This window comes from Lepisosteus platostomus, chromosome 12 (assembly GCF_059453375.1).
Source record: "Lepisosteus platostomus isolate fLepPlt1 chromosome 12, fLepPlt1.hap1, whole genome shotgun sequence".
NCBI lineage: Eukaryota > Metazoa > Chordata > Actinopteri > Semionotiformes > Lepisosteidae > Lepisosteus > Lepisosteus platostomus.
In genome coordinates, this window is record NC_142622.1 from 6,873,019 (window position 1) to 6,894,926 (window position 21,908).

The window sequence follows — 21,908 nt, forward strand, 5'->3', positions numbered from 1 at the left end:
TAGCAGGGACACTGAAGGGTGTTTCTGTCTAGTCAAGGTAGTGCTTTATGATTCATGCACCTAATGGCATTGATGAAAGTTTTTTTAAACTTGTTAAATGGAACTTCTAAAATGTTAAGGAAGACTTTAATCTGAATTTTACCTTCTTTCTCCAGAGACTTTTAATCCTGTTCGTAAGATATAGCTGATGCTTCGTTTGTGAGAAATAATAGTATGAAAGATTTTGCATTAAGTAGTAAAAAATCTATCCACATTTTTGCATCAATCCTTACAGTAACATGTTAATTCTCCAGATAAATGACCCATCCTTATATCTGATCAAAACCAGGTTTTGTATTCATTTGTTTTATTTCTAGGAACCATTAATACTAAGCACCAGCGTTTTAACCCTTCTCAAAATACCTCACTGGATGTTTTTTTAGAAATGAACAGCTTTGAATGTACTGTATGTATACCTCTTTCAAGATTTTTGAACTTGAAACTCTCTATTTTTGTGGGAAGTCACTGAATGTTTCTTCAGAACAAATGTAGTAAGTGAATATGCCATTTTGAAATTATAATCCTACCTTTGAAAAATTAACAAAAATAATTCCCAGGACAGACTCACTGTTCGGTGATGTATTATATATAAAGTAATTATACTAGCTGGTTATTTGTACTCACATTTGTTCTCAGATGCTGTGCAATTAGGGAAAAAAACAGCAAAAATAAAAATAAGAATTGAAATAAGTCAGTGTGAGATGTTGCAGTGCTTGTCTTACACCAGGTGAAGGATGTCGGGCTCAAGTGAGGTGGTAGTCACTCTGAACAATGCTGGAAGCAGGTGATCAGCAGTCATTCTTGTTCTCAGATGTTGTTTAGTTTCAAGAAGGCTCTCGAACAGCATTCTTTTCTTCAAAACAAATGTAATAAGCGAATATGCCATTCTGAAAATATAAACCGACCTTACAAATACCTTTAGTTTCTCTTCAAATTGCATCCACTGCCTCAAAAAATCAAAATGAGTCTTTTGCTCCCCTGTAATTTCAAGTTTCAATTCAAGGTACTGTACGTATGTCAAAAACGCAAAGGTGCTATCTTCCCTTCACAGATCCATTCCTTCTTTTCACTTAGAAAGGAATGGAGTTCATTTTGCAGGGCAGATAATTTCTTCAAAATGTTTCCCTGCCTAAACCAGCTGTCATCAATGTGCAAAAGGACATCACCATTACAGCACTGATGCTCCTTCAAAAAGCTTTGAATTCCCAGTGATTAAGAGAATGAGCACAAATGAAGTTCACTGATGAAACAGCTACTGTACAGTAAGTCCATTATTTATTTTAATGTTTAATACTTCCCACACAAAGCCTCCAGTGGACATTGCAATGATATTGTTTTAGTAAAGCAGCCCAATCTCCGATGTGCCTCTTTAAGTGACCAATAAAGCCACTTGTCTCTCTTAACATATATTGAGCACCATCTGTAGTTATAGCCACCAATTTATCTTACCGCAAACTTTAGTCTTTTAAGAGTTTTCCTGAAGGCATTTAATAAATCACCTGTTCCGGTGATTCTACCACATAGTGACACGAGATATACAGTAAGCTCTTCATGCATTTGGAATGTTTCTCTTACTCTACAAATACATTGACATGCTCTCATCCAGAGCAGCAGAGAAATATAAAAGTCTTAGTGTTTTTTTTATGTTTGTAAGAAGTAGATGTCATACCAGAAATGTGGTGCTGCATGCATGTTATTGAGAGACTGATGTTTTTAAAGAGATGTTTGGTATCTCCTATACAACATTGGATATTTGCATCAAAAGTCACCACTGATGAAAGGACACCTCAACTCAGCAATTAGCTGAGCAACTTTGAAACCAGCAATTGCATGCTTCAAACAAAAACACTATGTTTTCCATGACATTGTGTGTTCAAAGATTCTCTTTTTAGTTCACATTTCACCCATTAATTCTTTGCAATTACCATGATTTGCCTTGTAATGGTAACATACTGTACATTACATACAGCACAGCAACAGATTTCAGGCAATTAAAGAATGTACATGCCCTAGGTCAGAAAAGAAATATTTCTTAGTACATTCTAAATTTAACTTTCCTATGTTCAAGATCAATTCTTTTCTTTTGGGTGGTGCTGAACATTTTCCAAACATATCTTCAGGGGCTGGGATAAACTGACTGATGGGCCACACCTGGTCTGCGGGCTATACTGTATATTGTGCACCTGTGCCTTACATGATATAACAAACTGTGCAACTGAAAAGATAATTCTTGTAATTAAAATTGCTAAGAATAGAATAAACAATGTCATATGGCATTCCAGATGTGAAAGAAACAGAAATAAGAATCATGAAGAAGTACTAAAGACGTTTAAACCATAACATTGCTGTCAAGAAGCCTTAAAACATTTGTGTTGAAGAAAAGTAGTTCCTCTTACCTATAGAAAAGTTTTCAAATAAACAACATGATTAAAATTGAATACTTAATTTAAAGCAATCAACATCTTATTGATTAGTAAGAGGAATGTCTTTATTTTATTACTTTATTGGTGCCAAACTCAAACAGCTCCTTCATATCAAATCACATTTTTATACAAAAATGTCTGTGTTAGTATAGTTTTTGCTAGTCTCTTCATTTTTTGCAGCTACGGTAACAAGTCAAAGTGCTTAAATATGAACCACAAGCAAGCATTAGTCTAATATGGCCCACTGAGCAGAAAAACAGATTTCTCTCTAGAGAAAGCAGATGAAGGCTGATCGTCATAGAGCTAACAGTTTCAATGGGTTGTTAAACAAACCAGGAAATTAGATTAGAAAAGAGTTGCTTGAATGTAGACCCCTGAGAAAAAGGATGTGATAAGTTTTAGAGTATTTCATGTACAGAACCTATCTGTAACTTAGTTCTTTTGCAGCTTTGGTTTTCTGTAAGGCTCCTCCTCTGATCGAGGCGCGTTCCAGTGCGAGGTCGGTCTTTGCTAATGGTCCCCCAGTCAGGTGTGTAGGAGTGCTATCCACTGTCACCAAACGTCCACAGAAATTCTAGGAGGCAGATCAACACAGCACTTTTTGCTGTTATCATGTAGACTAACATGTTTGCTATAATGTGCTCTTAATACTGTATCCTACACACACATAAATACAAATTTCAGAGGATGCAACATCTGACCAAAACATTTTGAGTGATCACAAAGAGGCATGTTTGTGATGTGATATCTGTGTGATACTGTGATGTGATATCATACAAGTAGGCTGTGTTTCTAACAACATTATAAGTCTTTAAAAACAACATATTCAGTCATAACTTCGGATTGGGAGCTAGAAAATAGATTTAATAGATGTAGTTTAAAAAGCAACATGTATTTAAATAAATATTGCATAAGGAGTTGTCTAACTGTACACTGACTTATTTCACTGAGTCATTCTTTGGGTGTACTACATTGTGTGATTTATTTAGTTATTTTAGGAGTATCATGGAGTATTAAACTAGTTGCATGCCCTAATAATATATTTCTGTATAATAGTCTGGGGATGCACGTTTCAGCATAGTTCAATGTAGTTTATTATGAAAGACTGCTTTTTCTGTAAAGCTTAGGTATTCCTAGGTGCTTTTCATACCCCAGGCATAGCTTCATCATCCTGCTTTGTTACCAGAAACGTCGAGTTAGGATAGGGACACATTCTGAATGGATATTGCAAACATCAAGTTCAGCTTATTAGATTAGATTTAGATATAAAAAGAAAACCTTCAGCCATCCTTATGGTTCAAGTAGTTCCTTAGACATTCCCACATACAGTATACAGTATCAGATTTTTTCAATACTGCCTTTACTTACTGTTGTTTGTAAACCAGTAATCTGTGTTGGGTGGAAAATGGCATCCTGATGTTTTATCTTGAGTTTAGAGGACTCGATGAATTTCTCTTGAAGCTGTTTTGCGACCTGCAATAAGAACGAACAATGTCATTTTGTAAAATACTGCATTTTCCACTCTGTTCGCACTCTTTTCTGTTGTGGCTGCCTGTTTCCTGTTTCACCTCTCTTGAAGAGTAAATATGGATATAAGCATATTATATTTGATCTCCTATGATATACATTCTTTCAGTCTCCCAGTTTGAAAAAAGCTATTGCCGTAGATTTTTAAACGACTCTCCTTTCTAGGGTTAAATCTAATCTTTGATCTACTCACAAATTTCAAAGAATAAAAAGCACTACTTTTTGTCTGTCAGGTTCTTCTTGCATTTTCCCAATTAAAATCCTACACTAAGTGCTCAGCTTTTAATAGGTTCTGAGATTTCAGGGTGAGTGGTAGGCTTGAAGGTCTCTGTACTTGGACTGTATACGTACTTCTTCACAAACAGCCTTATGCTTTCATGTTACTGTATATTTGTACTGAAGCAACTGAGGGACTGTGATATTCTTGAAATATGTATCCCCTGTCTTTTGTAATATTTCTTTGTTCATTATTTTTTAAACATTACCTGAAAAATTTAAAACAACGAATTAAATAAGAGAGTGAGCTCATCAAAAATCAAAAAAGGAAATCCGTACAGGTAACAACTTTGAAACGGATGATAACCTTTTGCACACGCCAGTGATGTACTATATACAGCAGCAGTATATTTGATAAATAATTGCATTCTGTTAAAACAAAATATCAGGAGTAAAAAAAGACAATGCTGAATAAACTTTGGAATTAAAGGTGGGAAGAAAAAAGGCAACAAAATTACCTAGGGGTTTGTATTATATTTTCAGAGCAATCAGCTCACTTTTTTGCCTGGAGTTAAGAAGCACGCATTAATCAGAAGCTTTTATATTCTGTTCTTAATAGCCTGTTGTGAAAAATAAAGCATCCATTCTGGCAATGTTCCTTTTTCATTTACAACAATCACTGGCATTTTACCATGGAATTTTACCATGTATGAACATTTTTAGAAACATGATAATATCACGGTTTAAAAAATATATTTTTGTGTCAGGATTAGATGCAATTAACCATATCTGTTCATATCTTTGTAGCCAATTTATTAAAATGATGTAACCTACTGAAAAACAATAAACTTTGAATATACACTGCTCTGTTGAAACTAATAGCAGACACAAAGATTTGTAGGTCCTGAAAAGAAACAATTTACCTTCAGGACTGCATGGTTTGATGTCTTCGCAACAAAATCCTCCCATGACTTTACATCAAGGTCTTGCTGCTTGTGGTTGGAGCGAATCTGTGAAGGAGTAGTACTGGAATGTAAGAAAGTGCAGGAATCTACTTTCTGTTTAATGTGTAGTGGCCCATCTCCATGAATTGGGTTCTCACCTCTGCATACATCTGCTGCTCATCCAGATGATCCTGCTGCTGTTGGTGCTCCAGCATGCTGGTCTGCAGGGCAGCCACTGTCTTGGCCATGTCTTCTGAAGACTTTGCAATCGTTTCCAAAGCCACTTTGTCTGGTGTGACAGGTCTCACTCGTTCAACCTCAAGTTCTCTACTGATTTCATTCCAGACCTCTCCGACCTGTTAACAGCATCGGATAATAGATGTACAATGTTTAAAAAAATCACTACATATTAGAAAAACAAATAACGATAACTATACTGCTTAAATACTCAAATTGTGAAACTGGGAAATATTTTTTGTGAATTATTTTACAAAATGTTTAATCCTGAAAAAGACATGGATGATGGCTGCTGTCATTTTTATGTTTATATTTGGGGTACTTCAATCAATAATGGAAAAATAACAATAACAATAATAATGCTTAGGCAACTGAAATGCACACTTCAATATGCGCCATAAATAAAAGATGTTTTCTTGGGCAGATGAATGCTGTTTCCCTGCAGGAACTCGCCCTTACATAATATCATTTGTTTTGTGGACCGAGCAGATGTAGGATTTGTATAAAGCAAAAAAAAAAAGTGTAAATTTATTTTATCTAAATGTACGTGCAACTATAAAATACTAAAAATATACCTATCCTAACTTCACTATAAGTTATGCATTTTAAAGAAACAAAAAGAAATTAATGTGGGTGTGAATGCAAATGTGTAAGAACATTAAAATGTACTAAATTGTATCTACTCGTAATTTTAACCTATTGAACGCGGGGGTAAACAGCGATGAAATTAATAGCAGTGGCTTTAAAAATTCAAATTGTGCTTTCTTAACAATTAGATTTTACCTTAAAATCAAGATATCTACTGATGATAGCAAGGGTGACATAATCTCCTGTAGTTAATCCAGGTAAATCTTCAAAACCTACAAATGGAATAAATGTTATCAAACTATGCTGTACATAATCCAGTGATAATCATGGACAGAGGGCTTGATGTGGTTTTATTTCCCACTCCTGCAGAAATTTAAATCAATGACGTTCACCGAATAAAGAAGATGACATTGGTATTTACATAATGTCCTTGTACCCATTTTCATATATCACTGGCTTCTCCAGTACACAAGAATCTCTTTAACTCATCTCCTCCACAGGAGTAGGGAAGCTTGGGTGCCTTGGTATTTCACACAGGCATCAAAGTGAAATCAGCCACTACAGGGAGAGTATAGTAAAATTCCCCGTTAGTAGCTTTTTAAAAAACGGTTTATTGCAGTGGCACACATGCCACTTTCCGCTCTGGCCAGCAGGGGTCTCCATTACAATATTTTACTGCATGTCCTAAATTATTTCACTTACCGAGTTTGCAAAACATGGAATAAATTTTTGCTCTCATGTTCTCAGAAACTTCCATCACTGCTGCACTTGGCCTGTTAGCAGACAAAGGCACAACCTGTTCCTCTTCTTGGTAGTAGCAGAGTAAAGGTTTCTTGGCGTCTAAAATTTCATAAATTGAAAAACCATTAGTAGAAAAACAGAAAAAAAGGCTTGTATACGTAATGTGTTATTAGGTCCCTAAACACACTTAAGAAATCTACTTCATAGAAAATATACAGGGTGGTTTATACCTAGAATTAAGTAGTTTTTTATAAATTGATTGTAACTATTTAAAAATGTATACATTTCAGGGAAAAGGTGATAAACTAAATCAAGGATTCACAGCAGATTACAGCTGTCAAAATACAGTGAACTGTAAATACAGAGAAAACATCCACAGTACATCTTGACCAGATCTCATTTCAGGGCGGTAGTGCATTCAACAGAAATGATAGTTAGCAATGGTAGACCAAGGTGTTGTGGTATATTGAATTTCTCACCATGAAACCACTAGTTGGCATGTGAGAAAGCTACAGTATACATTTAACATACACAGCTGGTTCTGTGCAGTGTACTTAAACCTGGAATGGGAAATGATATTGCAAAGATTGTAAATAAATTAAAATCTTATCAAGCGCAATTGGGCCATTTAAAAAAAAAAATTCTTGTCCTACAGGAGAACAACCTTAATTAAAACAACAATCTCTTTGTATAGGTACTGTAGTATTCATTTATTTTCTGCTTTCTGTAAACCTCTTCCCTCAACTTAGCTTCTCTTTGAAGTACAGAAAAGCACATTAGTGCCGTTCTCCAGTATTTTCCCATTCAAAGCACTTCAGCAACCCATCATTTGGAAGCTCTTTTCATCTGACACTGGTTGCTCCTTAACATTGTACAAGCAAAATGCCAAAGCAACATGTTTTTATGTACATCAAAGAAAGGATGAATTTACACACTACTTACAGGAATCATATGAAATAAAATGACATTTAATCAGTTTTTCTGCTGTTGTAGATTGCTTCCTGTTTACCTTCATGTAATGAATTTAGTCATTCAGAAATGGAGAAGTTCACTTTCGGAGGCAGACCCTTTTGTTGTTAGACTCTCCATTTACAGAATTCCATCGCACCAAACTTCAGGCAAGCTGAAACTCTGTGCTTTTTCAAGTCAAGTCCAAGTTGAAAACTTTTTTTTTATGTGAATTATATTTTTTGTACAGTATGAACATTTTCCTTAGACAATGCTGGGCTGCTTGTTTTTTTTAATCCTATGCAGTGCCCTGGGATTCTCTGATGTGATACAGTAAGTGCTATACAAAAATAAAATATGGCAAAAATGTGACCAAATATGTTCAGCTGTTTTGCACTGACTTTTATTTCTGATGACCATTGTAATCAGAATGTTTTTTCACATCCTAACACGTGCCTGATTTTAGAGAGCCTACCTACAATTCTTCCATGCTCATCCCGCCTCACTCCCAGCTCACTCTCCTCTGTTCTCCACAGACGCACCAGGAGCACAGGGGCAGTCAGGTCCTTGTCGCCCCGCCACGTGTTGATGTGTGAAATACTCTTGGGATTATCGCAAAACTCAAGCAATGTCCCCAGGATCACATTCTGCATATTTCTGGGACTTGACTGGATTTATCAAATGAGCAAAATCAGGAACTGGTCAGATTTAGTACTGTACATTCACAGCGTATGGTGCTAGTAATCATTTTACTGACAATCTAGCTTGATCGATTGAAGACATGCAGGTAATCATTAGGATTATTAACAACATGAACATCCAGAAACAGAAAAACATTACAGGATGTTTTGATAATCATCATAGATCATTAAAGTATGTTACAATAAATGCACTATCTTAGAATAATTCTAAGGATTCATCCCATTTTCCTCCTTGTGGCAGAATAAGTAAACGTTTAATAAATTACAAACAGAAAGTTTTAACTTACATGAAGCAAATCTAGCAGGAGAAAGATACCTTCTTTTGTTAAAAACAAGTCCTCTGTGGTATAGCACCCCACAATGCAAGACCTTCAAAATATTGCATGATGTAATTACACGTACAGAAGTAGCAATAACACTGATTTCCTATGTTTTAACACCTCTCATTCTGGAAATGACTAAACTGACTTTAACAGCGCCAAAATGTATAACAAAATGTAAACATTTCCACAAGCCTATTGTAATTCTCTTTCTGAAATGCTTAGTATGACTGTGTTAACAAAAAGGGTCATAAAACAGTCAAAAAAGTGACTGTCAGAAGACTGACTGCAACAATATTTGCTATAGACCTTTGTATGCATTAAACAGACACAGTGAGCCTTCCAAAGTAAGACTTCGTACTAGAAAAGAAGTTAAATTATTTAAGAATTAACCACATTGGCATTTACCTGTTGCTTATTTTACACATAACCTACTTTTCTGTGCACAGGCAGATAATTATTATGAGGCTACTAATAATAAACAATAGCTATTTAATTATTTGAGAGTTAACTCACCAGATGCAATCCACTGTGGAAAGAATAAGCTTGTTGTGACCAAGCCCACAGTGAAACTTTGTAGGGTCCATCTTTAATAGCTGAGTGGTCATTTCCACTCCATCAGAGCCAAATAATTCCTGAGGTGATAAAATCCTCTTTAAATAAACTATTAAGATCCCATAATCATTTTAGATCTCTTAGCAATATACCATTTGATTAAAGAAACATTTATATGGCTGCTGTCGCATCATCCAGGTGGATGCTACACATTGGTGGTGGAGGGGAGTCCCCATTACCTGTAAAGCACTTTGAGTGGCGTGTCCAGAAAAGCGCTATATGAGTGTAAGCAATTATTATTATTATATCACACCAAAAATTCTGAATAAATGTCTAATCCATATTATTAATTTAATTTAATTAAAATATTCTTAACTCCAAACCAGAACTGTTTTCACCTCTCCCCTTATTCCACAACTGTCAAATTTCAGCTTCAGCATACTTAGTCTTCAAAGAAATACTAAACATGCATTCAGATTATTTTCATGTTTAAGCAGGCAAAACTTCCATTTCAAAATCTAGCCACACCAACTAAATATAGTTTAAATAACTACGAGTTTTACCTTTCTGTGCATATCATTTTCACAAAGTGTTGAGAGAATCAGTAGCATGTCTGTCTTAATCTCTATTATTAATGCGTCATCCTCTTCAGTGGCATCTGCCATATTCTTCAGAATTCCTACAAAACATTTCCACGAATGCATTAAGGTTTACAGCACTATAAAATTAGCTTTAAGACAATAGTTGTCTTGAAGGAAACATAAAGATTACAAGAATGGCAGGATATTATACTCAGGAACCCTGCATGTTTATTCTTAGAATAATAAAGTTTAAAAAACATTAATCAGAAAACAATTTTTCCAAAGTCATTTCCTTTTTCCTACAGTATGTTCAATAAATTGTCAGTGTACCTGCTACAGAAAATCCTAATAATTTTCCTGATAATAACTATGTGAATCTGTTGCAGTTATAAGTGATACAGTAGGTTGTTATCCTTCTGAGAAATATATGTTGTGTAATCTGCTTAAGTGCAAAACCAATTATTTTTGTGATTTGCAACCACATTTTTAAGATGAATTAATATTGTAGGCCAACTGATAACAATCTTCACCTTGTTTCGAAGAATTTGGTGATGCTTTCCCTTAGCCACATCCACCAAAGGCAGCGATAAATTATTTTATTTCATACACAAAAAGTCAGAGCTGTCAATCTATAATATATGTGTACTGAAACACAGAATAAACTGTAATCAGGGTTATTTTTTTGACAGGCACAAAGTCTCCAGATATTACAGCTCTGGAATGAACTCAGAGAAAAGCGACCTATTGCATTCCATGGTTAAAAGGAATGTCCTACTCGGGCAGGCTAAAAATTTAAACATACAAAAGAATGGGGGACTTGATTCAAACCCTCAAATTCCTCAAAGGAATCAACAAAGTCAACCCAACGTAGTTCCTCAGGATCAACACTGTAACACAAACTAGAGGGAACACATGGATCTAAGAAGAAATTAATTGAAGGGCTGGAACAGAGCTTTCTCATTGTTCTTACATCAGCATTCACAACTTTCTCCGTATAAAATCAAAGGAGGACATTCATATGCTTAAATGCATTCCTGGGCTTAAATGAGTGCTTAAAGAGGGTAAACATAAAGTGAAATTAATGGCAGTATGTCCCATGGAATTTAGACTTACACAAGATGCACATAAGCAGCCATATTTATAAACTGTGCGGTATCTAGACACAAAAAATACCGGTTTGTACTGTACAGTATGTCTTCATTTATTAAATGCAATTTAAGTGCAGAGACATGTTATCTGTAGTAATAACCTGCTTTTCTCACCCACAAGTTGGCTGATTACTCCTTGATCACAGAGGTCCTGATTTGCCATCTCATCACCCAGAGATGTCATGGTTCTCAGAAGTCTGAGGCAGTATCGCATCTGGGCTTTTTTGCTACCCTTCCCACCACTTCCATGGAAACTGTTGCCATGTCCAAAGTAGCCATCTGTTTGAAGATATATAAAATGGCATGCAACTGAGAATATGCAGGTAAAGAGTTTTATTTTAGGGTAAAGAAGCATATTTGTTATGTCAAGGAGAGAATACTTACTAAATCTACAATTCTCAAAATGCAAATTGAGACTCAAGACCATTAAGTGTAAGTGCTTTGGACTCCAAATTGTATTACTTCAACAACCGCTGATAATCACTGCTTCCAGGACTGAAGAAAGTTAATGAAACGAGCGACCCACATCAGAGACATGAAGCTTAACAACGTCAGATGTAAGGGTAAGGGTACATCCGCCATCAGAAAGCTGCCTGTGACAACCCAAAGCTTATCCTGAGACCATAGGGTAAAAGGTGGGTCTACACCAAGGATGGAATGCTATTTCAGCATAGGGCATATAAACAAACGTATAGGGAAAACGTAAAGACATCTGAGAACCTATCCCACAGAAAGAGCCACAGAGATTCAGGGAGACGTACACTCAGAAGGCACCCAATTCCAGGATCAAACCCAGAGTCCAAGAACTGTGAGACAGCAAGATTAACAGTCATGCCACAATGCTGACTCTTGTAAAGGAATGAATCAATGTTATGACTATCACTACTAACTCCTTGTATGTTGCCAGAAGCATCCAAGATAAGAATGGTATCATTTCATTACAAAAAAGAACAATTACAATATGCAAACTATGGTAAGTGTACAAAGCTACTGGACTCTGAGTTAACCATCAAAATAAATATAAAAAATTACCTTCACTAACACACCATTCTAGCAATAGTAGCAGGCGAGTACTTCCTTGACAGGTCATGTAATCATCTAGCAGTAGAGGGGCGACTGTTGCCAGTGTAGCCAGGGCCTGCAGCTGAAGCTCCTCCTGCTGGATAGCAGTCCACTCCAAAGCTGCGGGCTTCTCACTCGGTTTGATGTGGTGGAACAGGGCCAGGAGCACTTTACACTCATTGAACAGCTATATGAGACACATATAAACATCTCTCTCTAAAGGCCACCTTGAGATAAACAGTGTACTACGCTGCTTCAGTTGTGATAACAAAGGCCAATGGAGGCAGAGAATTACTATAGATGATAATGAGTACTATTGTTCAGTATTGTTCTGTACTACTGTTTTACTAATGAACTCAGTGCAAGTCACATGATTAGCAAAGCAGCCGTGTTTGCAATGTGTGCAAGGAAGTATAGAAGAAGAAAAATTAAGTGAGTGCACAAAGTACTTGCCAAATTACTTGATAGAATATTTATATTTTAGCATGGACGAGTAGGACTGCTGAGAAAACAGCTTCCTGGCAAACCACGTAGACATAGCCTGGGTTGCCAAAATCATTAAATGTTTGATTTTGATTGTATATTTTATAAATAAACATTTAAAACATATTACAATATATCTTACAATACAAAATCAAATCAGTAACAATGGTCTGTGTTGCAGTTTTGGTAATTGTGTTATTTGAAAGTCATGTCAAATTCTCCATGGCTCTAAATCAAATCTCTCTAAAAGAGATCAGAATTTTTTTTTATCTGCTTCTGAAGTTTTGTGAGCAATGCGTTTTTGTGTACATATCTGTGTGTTGATGAAAATGCATCAGAGACGTTCACTAATACAGCTCACACAGGTCATCATATTGCTGAACATATCACTGTTCTCAATGATAGTGTAGCTGTGTATTGTTAAAACATACCTGCACAGCAGACAGATCCCTTGACATGACAGCAATTGCATTAAAAAACAACTTTTTCATTTCAAAGTCTTCATTGTTAAAAGAAAGTTTCAGGTTGCGGACCAGTGGGTTGTGAGTCTTAACTAGACAAAACAAAAACAAGCCTTATTTACATCTTAATTCAAAAGAAAAAACAGAAAGTAGATTACATAAACTCTGCAGGAGGATATTTAACATATTAGTGCATTTTTATTAAATGTATCACTTGTTGTGCTTAGTATTACATTTCCATGTTTTGGTCAATATTACTGTAATACAATGAGTTATTGTTAATGAAATACCATCTTTTATTAAGTACACTTACTTTCAGGAAATGTTGCAAATAATATGAGCTGCTTTGCAAATCCACTTTCCTGACAAAAAATTAAAAAAAGATAAGTTATTTTAATTAAAAAAACATACAGCATTTACACTGAAATCAAAAATTAGCTTTTGTGCTTTACACACGCCTAGTGATTATTCTCACCACATTTTCAATTGATAATCCAATGTAACTAAATTGTAAAAACAAATTTTTACTACTTACAATTATGGGAGCTTTAGGATTTTCTGCAACTACTGTTATAATCACTAGCAAATCATTTCGAAGCTGCAGGTCATATTGTCGGAAGCCTTTTAAAAGCTGATTCAAAAATGCATCTTTTAAAGCCCTATGAAGGGAAAATCAAAGCAATGTTAATTAAAACCATTACAGTATTTAGTTTTAGTGTTTCAGTCATTTTTGCAGGAAAATATTTAGTAAAGTGGATTCTTATAAGTATCAGTTTGGAATTGCAAATTAAATTTGTACAGTAAATTCACAAACGCCAACTCAAATTCCTCTTGATTATTTTGTATACTTTAAATCAATTTTCAAAACATATATAAAGAAAAAGATATAGCACCATCTAGTGCTTCAAACCCATACATACAGAAGAAAACATTTTTCTTCACCATATCGGCTCTGAGCTGAACTGCTTATCAAACTACTATTACATGAAAAGTGTTTAGACAATTTTTGGATGATTAATTGAACATACTATGGTATATTTATGCAAGGTGCCAATGACCAATGAGTTTTGATAGGTATACCATCACATAATTCTGCTAGAATATACTAGTTGAAAAACAAAAATATAAAAAGCCTGTTCATACCGAACGATGAACAATATCTGTATAGGATGTTATTTCCATAATTTACAGTATGTGTAAGCAATAACAGCTAGATCAATCTTATGAGATTTTTTATCACCAAATACAGAGTATTTGGTGATAAAAAATTGATATACAGATTCAGTCACCCAAAGATTTTCTAAGCAACTGATATATAAAGCAGGCAATAAATAATGTATTCATGTAAAATGTATAAAAGCAAGATGATCTGCATGGACTAGCAGGTTCTCCTTTTGTATTAAAGAGGAACATTATTTTAAAAATAAATATATTTTTTGTAATTAACTAATAAGAATCCTATCCTGCCCTTCAGACTTATTTTTTTTGTTTTTTTTACAAATGTCAAAGACAGTGCACTAAAATATCAAATGCTAAAGCCATATTTCACTTTTATTCCTATTTCTATATCTATATTTTATTCCAATTTCTACTTATCTCCTGCATTAAAAATAATGTACAGTTAAAAAATACCAACATTATACAATCCAGATTGCTTAGCTGAGATGTAACTTCTTCTTTGCAGCCATTTTCCAACAGATTCCACAATATTTCAGATGAACGGAACAGAAGCTGTCCTGAGGGGTCATGGCCATTCATTTGAGAGCATATCTTACTGGCACCTCCAGCTTTGAGGATCAGGCTACAGTTCATTTCTGCAAAGAAAGAAGCAGGTTGTTCATATTATGTGGTTTTCTAGATTGGAAGCTTACAGTACATGATATGTATCTGACATGCAGTGGTAACACAGTGGTACGTTTTGGACTGATAACAGGAAGGTTGTGAGTTCAAATCACAGGTGAGATGAGATGCTGCTGTTGTGACCTTGAACAAGGTACTGAATACCGCACTGTTCCAGTAAAATACCCAGTAGTATAAATCAGTGCAAATGTAAGTAACGTTGGATAAAAGTGCCCGCCAAATAAATCAATATAAATTAAAGGGATTACATTGGCATGGTTGAGAACACTATAAAAGCAGTAAGCATAAGGCATGAGTCATGCTTGTAGGTTGACCAGAGAAGCCACAGCCTGAAGCAGCGGTCCTAGTCCACTAAAATCAGACCAACCTGAAGAGCGGGAAAGCATCTGCAACGCTCGGAGAACTTGCAGCCTCACTTCAGGTTGACCTTCCAATAAAGCCATAGACAGTACCAGTGTTTCAGCGACGCCACTTTTCTCAGCCATCTGCACCTTATAAGCTGGACTGGTGGGTTGGAAACCTGTCAGAATGATAATGTGTCAGATAGAAAATGATTTTGGAGAGCAAACATAATAATATTTGCTCATTTTCGTAATATCCACAACGAATTATAAAATAATATTAAAAAGCACAAAAATAAGCAATCCAAACAAAGAATTGGACCCTTGCAAGCTTTGTAGTTTATTAGCATTGTGAATCTAAAATTCTGTTCTGCTTCTTTTTGAAGGAGCCCATTAATTTGGCCTCAGCCAACAGGCTGGGAAGTGCTTCAGATACGAACAACTTTCTCAACCATTCTCAGGCCTAAAACCTAATCCCTTTTATTTTTCTGTTTGTGACCCCATGTCCTTGTTTCACAGCTGAGTATGATGTAGACCCTAGGGTGAGCCTACACTATGTAAGATTTTGTACAGTATGATTCATACACTTTAGCATAATGTGCCTTGATTTAAAATCTAAAGTACATTCAATTCTATATACCAAAGTATTCTGGTTGCTTCTTGTAGTAGACAATCATCCATTTCCAAAATGATCTTTAAAAAATAAATGTATAAATAATTATACATGCTTATTTTATGAATAATGTAATTTATTTTCATTTATAAAAATTCCAGAAATTAGTGAAATGGCACTGTTTTTTAATTAACTTCATACCTTCAACATGGTCTTTAGGCATTTGTGGATTATAGAATGATATTATAGAGGCACAGATCTGCAATCTAACTTCGACAATGGGGAGTCTCATCATATAACCTGGAAAAGCAGAAGATATGACATCAGTTTCTCACCCATTTATTCAAAAAAATATTCCAAAAAACATATCTATATTACACATTCAAAAAACATACCCATCTGAGAGATAGATTCTTTCACAATCTGGGCATAGTTTGTCTCATCTGTCGACTTTTCTTTTAAGAATGGCAAGCTGAAACGTATGATAACTAACACAAATTAATACAAGCATAGACATTAACAATTACATAAAAACATTTAGCTACAGTATAGCCTGAATTAGTCTTATTCAACATAACATTACTGGATTTACAATGGAACTGAAACATTTTATGGGACAATTTTTGCAAGTAACAGTCTAAGAAAAAAAGATTTCTTACCTACATAATTTAAATAAGCCACACATTATCTGAGTGTATTCTGGATGATCCTTAGCTTTTTCAGCACAGAGATTTAGAATTTTAAATATCTGCACCAAATCTTTAAGAAGCTGTTAAATACTTGTGTTAAAGAAAACTACTTAAATTGTTCAAATAATTCCTAAACAAGCTATTTACTGTACATTCAAGTACTGTGAGAATTAGATTGACATAGTAATTCTTCATACAGTACTTGTAATTGGCAGGTTGAGTTTAAGTCTCCACTGCAGACACAGATGTTGTACCTCTTGAGGGAGGTACTGTACGTTTCCACCCAGCTGTATTAGTGGGAAACAAGCATTGCTGAGGGGTAATCTCTGCTCCGGACTGGTGTCCTATCCAGTGGGGTGTCATGTCATGTGTTTTCTAGTCTGCCAAACACTACAGAAACCAGGATGAGCTCTGGCCTGATGAGCCATTGGGGTTCTGGTAAGAACTCTGCCTTAACCTTAATAGTAAGAATAGTAGAATGTTTTTTCACATCTTGAACTTATATACACAGAAACAGTTGTGTCTTCAAAGACAGAACAGCAAAATCGTCCTAAAAGAACTGTTGATAATAAAGTCAAGGATTCGGTTCCTTAAATGTAAATATATACCTGGCTTTCTAGGACATCTATTGGATTACACAATAAAACATAAATTTCAAACTTTTTTCAAAACTAAAAAAAAATAATTACAGAAGGATTCCCCCTTACTACAAAATAGTCTGACCGTGGTAACAGATCACAAGGGGGAATAAAGCTGGAAACAAACCATACTAGAATTAATTGGTGTTTAGGGAATTCAGGGAGGCAGTATGTTCTTATGGTGACTGGGGATTTGGCCATTAAACAGTCCTTAACAATCCTGTATTTTCAAAACAACAGATCTTTAACACTCTCATTTTAGACTGATTAATTGGTAATATCAGAATAAAGTCAATGCCCAAAGCACAATGGCCTCAAATTATTGTTTTATGAAGAAGGATTTTGAAAACTCTAGCTCGAATATACATGTAGGAAATGTATATACTATTTTGCCCAATGCACTTTATGCAGCACCGTATAAATTGTAACTTGCTCAGGCTGTCTACTTTTATTAAAGGATGTGAGTCTTAGAGATGAGGGAAACTGACTTGAAGTTTTCTAATTGCTATCTGAAGGTCTGTTCTTGAGATAATACAGTATAAGAGTGCTAAAAAAACAGTACATACTAGGACTGTCAAAAAGCAAGTTGAAATGGCAGGTTTGCCAACTGACAAAGGGAATCAGCATAAATAATTCCTCAAGTCTTTACTTTGTTTATTGAGATTAATATAATTTGAAGAATGAAAATAACCTTTTAAAACTAATATATATAATATTTAGATGATTAATTATTAAAAATAAATTTGAATATATTCATAATTTTACAATACCTTATACTCTAATTATTTTTGTTGGACTGCCAGACAAAACACATCTCAAGGTACTTTCATTAAGCAAAAAAAAAGACATATAAAAGATATGTCTTGGGTTTGGGATTTAAAAACGGATACAGTTGTACACTAGCAGATGGAGGTAAGAAGGGTGCTTAATAATGTTGAAATCCCTAAAAAATCAATACTGATTTCAATTACTATGAGAACACTGTTTGAAGTTGACATAAACCGGTTCAAATACATTTCCTGATGATACAAACAAAACATTGAGGTCAATCCTTATCTCAATCCTTACCAATCCTTACCTTATGGATAAAAATTACTGAAAAAAAAAAACTTTCAGTTATACTTTTCTAAAAAAATCTAACTATAGCATCCTTCTGGTTCAAAGACACCTTAATGTACAAACTATTATTGGTCAAACCTTTGTTGGTTCATGATATATCATATCTAACACTCATTCTTATCACTATATGATCAATATACACAGAGCTATTCCATTAAATGAAAGTTCTATTAAACAGATAATACAGATAAAGGATACAAAACCATTTTGGTATCTTTTCACCACTTTCTTCAGAACAAAAAGATGTCTTTCCTTCAACGTACTCTGAAAAACAAAACACAACATGGCTTCAAAAGAAAGTACACAACGCCCAGATTTCATTTACAGCTTATCCCGGGAGAGGAAAATTCTGGTGAACCGTCCAGACTTCTCCCTTGTTTCTTACTTCAGCACTAAATCACATACTCTATCATACATACAGTGTATGTGTAACTTTTGATTGTTCAGATTTCCTAGATGCTGTTAAAATTACACAGCAGATGAAATGCTTAAATTGGAGGCAAAACAGCAAGACTTGATCTGTCCAGAACTGATGTTACTTTTCCATTTATTTAAAGCAAAGTCTTTGTTTCTGGCATTCCTTTACGTGATGTAAAAATAAGAACATAAACAGTATGGCATGTTACAAACATAAGAAAGACCATTTGGTCTAGCTAGCTTGTTTGTTGGTTAGTAGATGATTGATCCAAGAATAAAAACCAACATTTTTTTTGGAAGAGCAGCTTCAGCAGCATGTAAGTTGTTTGATACTCCAACAACCCTTTGGGTGAAGAAGTACTGTACCTCCTGCTCTCAGTTATGCTGTAAATCTGTATTTTGTATACAGGAACTAGTCACATGCAAGCAGTGAGAAAGGGTTTTGCAGCATGGGGTAGACATACAGTAGGATGCTTTTGGATGCTCAAACCAACCCTTATTCTAAAACAGCAACGAGCACCCTAGGCTACAAGGTCCTTATGTTCCATAGCATCTTGTTTATCATACAAACCTTAATTACTTATCACTGAGACATGCCTTTTCTAAATGTATTACATTCTTCATTTTATGAAATACTTACGGCAAATGGATCCTCTATAAGTTTGATCACTTGACTGAGCTCTACAGGCTTCATAGAAGAGCCCTATATACAAAAAAATCAATTTCAACTTACATCAACAGGATTTTCTGATCATTCAATTCCCTTAGAGCGGTATATTGAAAAATATTCAAAATAGTGGATCATATATTATAATCATATGTATGTAAATATATAATATAGCAGATTTTTAGTATATTGTTCTTATTGTTTGTATTATTAATCTGTTTTACGCGATGTGACTTGATCTTGTTTCGACCTTCTAACTGCTGTCACCGGCATTCTGTTACAAAGACATTTTAAGCATGTTTAACTAAAACGTTGATACAATTATATCATAGATAATTGTATAATTGATGCAAATTATATTATAATCAATTCCATAATTTACATAACAGTAATAACAATAACAGAAGGTATGAACATGTTTAGACTTGCACTACACTAACGCATTTAATGCCATTCTTAATGTGGTTAACATGCTTTTCTTCTTCATAAGAAATTATCGAAGATGTGCACCTAACTTTACCTCAGGCGTTCCCAGATCGCTGTCAGTGATGACATGTCGTACAACCGGGGCTCCCGATTTCTCGCTGACCATCTTAGAGGCGCCCCCCACACCTGTGCTTCTCCTCACCCCGTTTTCCGAAGCCAGCATCGCGCCAAAGACTCTCCTACGTTGAAATCTGTTCAGTAAAACCCCACAAATTATGCCTGCCTCACGTTATGCATTGCAACAGCTACTGTAGCTTTACTCTGCCGCCCTTCATAAGTCAATGTTAGGTCTCCAGTAGCTACTTCACTCAGCCCCCGAACCGCGAGGGACACTTTGTTGCTAACGCAAGCATTCCAGTTGCTATGGAAGGAGGGCTGCTGGGATACCTTAATTAGCTACGGGATCGCAAAGGGGACATTGACGCCGACCTGTGGAAGATTTGAGTTACAAAATTGAATTGCATGATCTACAGTTTACAAGTGTCGACCTTGTTTTTGACCAAATTCATTTATTGTCACAATGAAGCTTTACTGAGGAGCTTTCCCCCCCCCAGCAGTGGTAGTAAATCTGTGGCACGTTTTGTCGATCTCTGCGGTAAATAATGAAACTGTAGTTTCCGAGAAGCGCCGATGAGATTCCCTACCATCTTTTTGTTCTCAGAAAGCAAAAGAAGCCTCCTCCTTTCCGCAATTCCTTACTTTAAAGCCTGAGAGGTGCAGATTTTAAATATATTAAATTATTAATAGTTGGTCTTGCTTGTGGTGTCTCATTTGTTAAAAAGCGGGCAGCAGACTTGGTCTGTTATTGTATTGTGATGTCGGGGAAGTTTTGTGGTACTGTAGCTGAAAAATCAATCTACTGTATTCCAGTATTCAATACTGTATATATCGCATAAAATTCAGTACATTTTCTCGGAATTCAGGAATCCCTGTTAAGTAGTTCGCAGGTATTTTGAGACAGTAAAAAAACAGTGAAAGTGAAGGTTGCTTAGTGAACATGCTGAATGACTGATAATTAGCAATTTCTGGACTTGACACCTTCAGATTGTGCCCCATAGTTCAATAGTGGCGACACTGGTTTATTCTACTAACGTTTTAATTTCCCTTTAATCACCGTGTTTTAAAGGACGGTAAATGGGGTCTACCCTTCTCCGTCCACTTTCATTTCACTAAAAAAAAGAGGTAAAACTGTTTTGAATTATAAAACAAGATATAACTTTATCTTAAAATTATTTTGACCAAACACTGTTTTTCAGGTCCAGTATAAATTTGTACAAAACAAAACCATTCAAATAAAACTTTTATTTCAGAATTTTGATTTAACTTATACTAAACATTAAGACAAACCTGATCCACTAATTTCCTTGAGAACCCTTCATAGGAATGTTTGACATTTGGATGTTTTATTTTATTTTTGTTTTAGAGTAAAACACCGAGACGTTTAGTATATACTTTAGACAACAGCGCTTAAATTAATGTTTTAGAATATGTTGTGAAGTGCAAATATCGATTACAAAGCTTTATTGTACAAATACATGTCTTCCTCCAGCAAAATCAAGTGGATCGAAACGGAGTGTGCGTTTCAGCATGCTTAAACTTCCTCCATAGGTCAAAGAAACATTGGAGAAATCTGATGTACTCATATTTGTGTGTGCTTTACGTCGTGCAATTGGAATAATTCAACCAGAAATAAAAAGGTCACAAATTATCACAATCTGCTAGATTTTTTAACACGAAAGCATAATTAATGCAACTATACAATTCGTGATCTAGAAAGCAAAAGCACAATGCAGTACCTATTTTATCATTTATTGTGCAATTTCTTGTTCTTACGATGTTGTAGTGGGGGCAAAACTTGCAGACAGAAGAAAATCGTTATTTTATTCATCGCCAAGAACTTCGCTGTTGCGCTCTCAGCCGTGGGCTACGCGAGACTGTGCTCATTCCTCCTCCGTGCCTGCTGGTGAAACATCCAGTATTCCGGTCCCAACCATTTAAAAACCGAGAACACGCTGTTTGCCCCTGTGTCTGGTCGTCTAGTTGGGTTACTGGGCCTGAGTCGCGCATCCTCTGATGCTCCCCGGACGGCAGAGGAGGTGAGGAA

General features: G+C 35.3%; 1 protein-coding gene across 1 annotated transcript; it reads right to left on the minus strand.

Moving 5' to 3' along the window:
- Nucleotides 1-2,502: 2,502 nt before the first annotated feature.
- Nucleotides 2,503-20,166, minus strand: cfap69 (cilia and flagella associated protein 69). The gene is made up of 23 exons (XM_088600647.1): nt 19,839-20,166; nt 19,292-19,354; nt 18,433-18,498; nt 16,448-16,557; nt 16,184-16,260; nt 15,990-16,088; nt 15,202-15,354; nt 14,611-14,788; nt 13,510-13,633; nt 13,288-13,336; nt 12,945-13,066; nt 12,001-12,217; nt 11,083-11,247; nt 9,803-9,918; nt 9,201-9,319; nt 8,652-8,733; nt 8,139-8,331; nt 6,677-6,814; nt 6,170-6,246; nt 5,308-5,505; nt 5,129-5,215; nt 3,831-3,935; nt 2,503-3,036 (listed from the first exon to the last, which is right to left on the minus strand). Exons 1-23 carry the CDS (start codon nt 19,965-19,967, stop codon nt 2,884-2,886), a joined length of 2,820 nt encoding a protein of 939 aa, XP_088456773.1. The 5' UTR covers nt 19,968-20,166; the 3' UTR covers nt 2,503-2,883.
- Nucleotides 20,167-21,908: the final 1,742 nt, after the last annotated feature.